This window comes from Lactuca sativa, chromosome 8 (assembly GCF_002870075.4).
Source record: "Lactuca sativa cultivar Salinas chromosome 8, Lsat_Salinas_v11, whole genome shotgun sequence".
Lineage (NCBI taxonomy): Eukaryota > Viridiplantae > Streptophyta > Magnoliopsida > Asterales > Asteraceae > Lactuca > Lactuca sativa.
In genome coordinates, this window is record NC_056630.2 from 50,380,547 (window position 1) to 50,386,285 (window position 5,739).

General features: G+C 34.6%; 1 protein-coding gene across 1 annotated transcript; it reads right to left on the reverse strand.

Annotated features, from left to right (window-relative positions):
- Window positions 1-343: 343 nt before the first annotated feature.
- LOC111904373 (microtubule-associated protein 70-1) lies at window positions 344-4,374 on the reverse strand. The gene is made up of 11 exons (XM_023900142.3): window positions 3,804-4,374; window positions 3,619-3,704; window positions 2,773-2,838; window positions 2,511-2,681; window positions 2,275-2,445; window positions 2,039-2,194; window positions 1,813-1,959; window positions 1,649-1,720; window positions 1,074-1,568; window positions 819-994; window positions 344-730 (listed from the first exon to the last, which is right to left on the reverse strand). Exons 1-11 carry the CDS (start codon window positions 4,075-4,077, stop codon window positions 691-693), a joined length of 1,854 nt encoding a protein of 617 aa, XP_023755910.1. The 5' UTR covers window positions 4,078-4,374; the 3' UTR covers window positions 344-690.
- Window positions 4,375-5,739: the final 1,365 nt, after the last annotated feature.

Below are 5,739 nucleotides of genomic sequence, written 5' to 3' on the forward strand. Positions count from 1 at the left end.
CAAACAACAGACATCAAAGTGCTAATCTATTGTTGCATTTTAAATTGAAGAATACATTCCTTCCAAACCTTCTTCTACTGATTCAAGTGTTTGAGTCAAGTGACACGAGCCATTGCTATGATACTAATTGCTATGAATTGACTTACAAAACACCTCAATAAAAGGAACACACACATGTAACTCCCAAACCAACAACCAAAATATTGCTAGAACAAAAGCTAGCTATTCGAAAGGCTAGTCTCCCAATTTTTTATTTTTTTCCATATTATAAAAGGATGATTCTTTCTACCCCTTTATAAGCACTATGTTGTAACAAACCCATTACACGCATCAGAAAAAAATATTAAAAATACAAAACCAATAGATTTTTTTTAAAAGCACAAGCAATTACATTTCCAAATTTATAACTGCTATAAATCATATATTAAAAAATATATATATATGTAAAAAGACAACCCACAATCATGATAGGAATACTAACAAAATATACATACAACTGCCAAAATGTTAGCTCGGCTTCTTCTTCAATGGTGTGAGTCCTTTCTCCTTCATTTCTACCGATTAGTCACAACAAACCAATACCATTTTCAACAACTCCTTTTCTTTTTTTCATATCTTCACAACAAGGGTAAAATAGTAAAATGGTAAACAAGAAAGATGGAGAGGCCTGATACATGTGTCTCTGTAATGTTATTGTGTGCTCCTTGTCAACCCACCACGTGTCACATTCCTATGAATAGTTAAAAACTTAGTGTAAGAAAAATAAGTAAATTAATAGTATTATATAATATAATAATAATTAGTTAAATATAAAATACCTATTTATAGAAGAAGGCTTTGAGTTTGAAGAAGCAAAGCGTTTTTGCCTATTGTCTTGTTCTTTATCAACACGCATTGCAGCTACCTCTTTCTCCATTGCAGCTACTTCTCTTCTCATCTTTTTTGCTTCAACTTCCATAGCTTTTGTTAATGTATCTACTTTTTTTGCTAGCATCTGAAAAAACAATATTGTTATTATTAATTAATTAATATTTTTTAAATAATTCATAAAAGAAATTACTGTAACTATTAACCTCAATGGCATCATCTTTGTCTTTAAGGCTTTGATCCTTCTCATGTCCAGATCTCCTCAAAGAAATCACCTCTTTTTGCAACAAATCATACAACAACCCTGGAACACTATCTTCACTTTCATTTCCAGTGAACTCACTACTTTTTTCAGGTGTTTCAATGTCCTTTTTGCCCTCACCAATATTAAAAGTAGGACTATTACCGACTTTACCCCTGTCAATTGATCTAGTGCCACCATCAAATGACTTGGATGTACCCTTGGCATGCTTCAAAACAGAACTTGAACCAGAAGACCTCATCTGAAAAGATGGTGATCTTTTATGCAAAAAACCATTCGAGGGCATTTTCGTAAAATTGTCACCTCCTCCACCTAGAGACTGGCGGCGTGAAGGACCACCATTGCTCATGCTTTTTCCATCCGATGAACCGATTCGATTCATAGGATTTGGCGACCTCAACGTGTCTTCCAGCACTCTAAGTCTCAGTTGAAACTTTTCCTACAATTTCATATTTAAAAAAAATTAACATAAGGGTATTATGGTCATTTCCCAAAAAGTTACTTTTAACAGAAGGTTACTTTTAACTGTGCTTCAGATCTCGCAGCACGTTCGGTTATCACCAGCTTATCGCGCAAGTGTTGCATCTCACCCTGTTAACACAAGGGTATTATGGTCATTTTCAAAAAAGTTGAAAAAAGTCAAGAATTGTAAAAGGGTGTTATAATTTATTATTTATACATACCTGCAAGAATCTTCTTTCTTCAAGCCATTGTTTTACTGGCATTACTTTATCATTAGAATCTTTCCATTCATTAGCAACCACTGTTGCCACTCTATTTGCTGTAACTTTTGCACGTGCTAATTCTCTGTCTAGGGTTTTTCTTTCCTCCTATTTGTCAAAAATCAAAACATGGGTATGAGTGGAATTTGTTAAATTTACAAGGGTAGAATGGTAATTTTGTATTTACATTCATTTCTTGAACTTTGCGTTGGTAATCCCTCACTGCATTTGCAGCAGCACCACCAGCAAGAACAGCTTCTTCAAGCTCACGTACAGTCTGTGTAAGCTTTTCCACCTCAGCAACCTTTTGTCGATGCATTTTATCCATAATTTTATTTTCCTCCTAAAAAACAAAACCATAATTTTATTTTTACTCCATGAAATCGATATTATTTAAAGATTTAGGATTTAAAAGCATCATACCTGACAAATTTCTATCTGTTTCATCAACTCCTGATTCTTGTTTTGAAGATCATCCACCATTGAAGCTTTTGCTAATGCAACTTGAACAGTCCTTTCAGCTTCAAGCAAAGCAGCTTCCTTTGACTTGGTCAATCTATCTAATGCTTTGTTGTCATCTTGTAACTTTGCAATCTGAAAAAATAAAAATAAAAAACATGAGATTTTTATAGTTTTTAAAATTATTTTGTAGCACATACCTCTTGTCGAGCAAGTTTGAGCTCAGCTTCCAATGGTGCAAGAATGGCTTCAATTGGTGGCATGTCATCATCTTTTTGAGCAGCATGAACTCTTCGCAGAGTGGCTTCTGCTGCAAATTGAGCTGCCATTGATGCTTTCTTTTCATCATTGATTTTCTTGATTTCAAGATTCTATAATACCAAAAAGTTTATGTTGTTATATATAACAATATGATGAAAACAATGTAAAAGGAGTTGAGTGTTGAAGTGGTTTAGTCAATACTTTGCTTTCTAGAAGAGATTCTGTCAACTTCAGCTTCTCATCCACCTTTGACAATTCTTCAGTTAGCTATGGTGACATGAAAAAAAGAAGAAAACTATGTTAAAGTTAACCCCTAGTGTATAGAGCTATAGATATGACATTATGAAACATACAAGAGATAATAAAAGGGCAAAATGGGAAACACAGTAATCACATAACTTTCCTGATTTAAGAGAAACAGAAATAAGTGGTTAAGAATGTGTGTTGAACTTTCCAATCTCATATCATTGCTGTAGTGAACTCAAAAAAGGAAATGATTTACAGAAGTTACCATATTCGAAGAGATGCCCTTTTGTTAAATCAACAAACTAATACATAAGTAGAAAAGAAACATGACAAGACTCGAGAGCATGTTCTATGTCTGACACTGTGACTCATTAACAGAAGAATGGAAAATGTTGAGAACGATTGATAATGACTTTGCATGTGTTTGCACAATTCACAACATTAACATAAACAGCACATGTATCTTCCATAAGAATCAATCACAATCAAAAAGAATTCAGTAGTTCAAATTATATGGGAATCAGTAACATTAACATGAATTCAAAATCTAGCTTATAACACTTATTATACACAGGATAGAGTGATCAAAGATGATTGAAAGATGGGTGAAAAACATCCACTCTAATTGAAATGGAAGGTTGGCAGAACAAGCGTTTGAAACAGGGTACTCAACCAGATATCAAATAAGCATTCAAATTCAAGTTTTCATGTGCATGAAGTAAACTGAACTCCACAAATTTCTAAATGGTAAAGGTAATAATTCATATAAAGAATGAATTTTAAGATTAAGAAGAGTATAACCTCTTCAACAGCTTTTTCCCTTAATCGTTCAGATAGCCTGAGGGCCTTGATCTCCGCCTGTGCTTCCCCCAATTCTCGATCCTTATCTGCATAAAAGTCAAACGAAGTCCACAGTCGTAAGCAATCAAAATCTGAAACCACAAAGATTAACTAATCAATCCATCATATGAATCCGCATTAGTCACCTCTAACTTCATTTTCCAACCGATTAAGCTCGACCTTCACCGGATCCGATCCGTGTAGCAGATTCATAAACTCGTCGGCGTCTAAGCTGGGTCTCACCATAGCTCTCCTACGACTACCGCTACCTGAGCTCCTCCCACCTCCTACTCCTTCCCTGAAAGATCCCGACATCATAAACGTCGCCGTCTCACCCATCGGAGGCCGTACATTGCCGCCGCTATTCTCCATCGCATCCCTCATTCCTATCATACCGCCGTCGCCTGTTACCTCCTCCATCACTCGGATCTGAACTCAATCACACATTAGTAATTCTAAACCAAACCCTTTTATCATCTAGGGTTTCTCAGTCATACATCACTACTACACTTAGATGCGTATGTATAAGACGAATGCAGATATGTATGTAGCTAGAGTTAACTGATGAACTCTCTCTCAAGTCTAAATCTGCATAGTCCCTTTCTCTCTTTAAAGATCTTTGAAGTGTCTGCGTGTGATTTAGTGTGAAAAAGATCCGGGGGGGTTTTCTGTCTTTAAAGCGTGTCAAGAAATATTGAAGAAGATCCGACTCTCAAGACTATGATAATTAGGCTGGGAGGGTAGTCAGTAGTGCGACATAATTTATTTATTTATTATTATTATTATTATTATTTTTTTGTATAATCACTTGAAAAACATAATATATTTTTCGGTTTTTATACATTTAGTAATTGAGTTCTTTTTATATTTATATTTATCTCTTCAACTTGTTAAATTGTACACATTCAGTCTTTATGACCGGCTATTTAATTGTTAGACGATAAAAATGACTTAATAGGATAATATATTTCTTACCTTGTACATATTTAGTTCTTAATATTTTTGTACACATTTAGTCTTTAATATTTTTTTGTTGCAAAATAAGTCATTTTTGTTTTTGTACTCATTCGGTACTTATTAATAATTTATTTATGTTTTTCTCATAGCATCTTGTCTGAGACAATCATTAATGAGGTATTTGGACTTTTGATGCTTATGTCAATTGCAAGCTCGATTAGTTGGGTACTTAGGTTATGTTTTCTGAACATCATAACTTCATACGATCTCAGATTTTAACGATCTTTATATTCATGCGTTCGTATTTTAGTCTACTATAATTTTCGTTTAGATTACTTCCGTTAAAAAGTAATATATTTTTACTTATGATCTTTGTATCCATATGTTTTTTATGAATGTGTGTATGGATTTTTTTTTAATAAAATCGTAAGTAAAAATAAATAACATTTTAACGGGAGTAATCTTAACGAAAGTTGTAGTAAACTCAAAAAGCAAAAACGTGGATATAAAGATCGTTAAAATTTGATATCGTATGAAAAAGTTACGTGTAACATCCCGACTCCTAAGTATGAAATTTCAAGGATTTTTGTACATCACATAAGACATACTCAACGAGTTAGAGGCCCCAACTCGTCGTGTAGAAACTAACAAGGCCGCATGGATTATGGAACCTACTCAACGAGTTGGAGCACCCCAACTCGATGGGTTGAGGTTGTGCATGAAAACCCTAATTTTTAGGGTTTGCACCCTATTTAAAGGACCTTAAGTCCCCTCACCGGCCTCCCTTACTACCTTATTGTCCAGAGAGAAATCCTAGTTGGGCTTTATTACTTTCTTGAGTGCGTGTGAGCTTTAGAGAGTAAATCTTGTGTTCATTTGGAGGAAACTAGAAGCTTAAAGAGGTTGGATTGCGTAGAAGGCCTTAGATCCGGGAGCTTCACTGTTTTTGCAACCATTTAAAGGTATAAAGTCTAAACCTTGACCTCTTGTTTCTTAGATTTTCTCTTATGGAAGTTTAGTGCATTTTTAGCCCATTTTTGGAGTTGAGCATGATTTCAAGTTGTGACTTCAGATATGGACACCTCTAGGCCTCTTTGGGCCTAAAGATTCAAGCTTTGGCCATCC

Bases quoted from the DNA above. Each gene is read 5' to 3' on its own strand.
- LOC111904373 (XM_023900142.3), bottom strand. From the start codon at position 4,077: ATGGAGGAGGTAACAGGCGACGGCGGTATGATAGGAATGAGGGATGCG. The intron at 2,195-2,274 runs GTATGATGCTTT...TTTGTTTTTTAG, and splicing joins AACAGATAGAAATTTGTCAG to GAGGAAAATAAAATTATGGA. The intron at 1,960-2,038 runs GTAAATACAAAA...TTTGACAAATAG, and splicing joins GCAAAGTTCAAGAAATGAAT to GAGGAAAGAAAAACCCTAGA.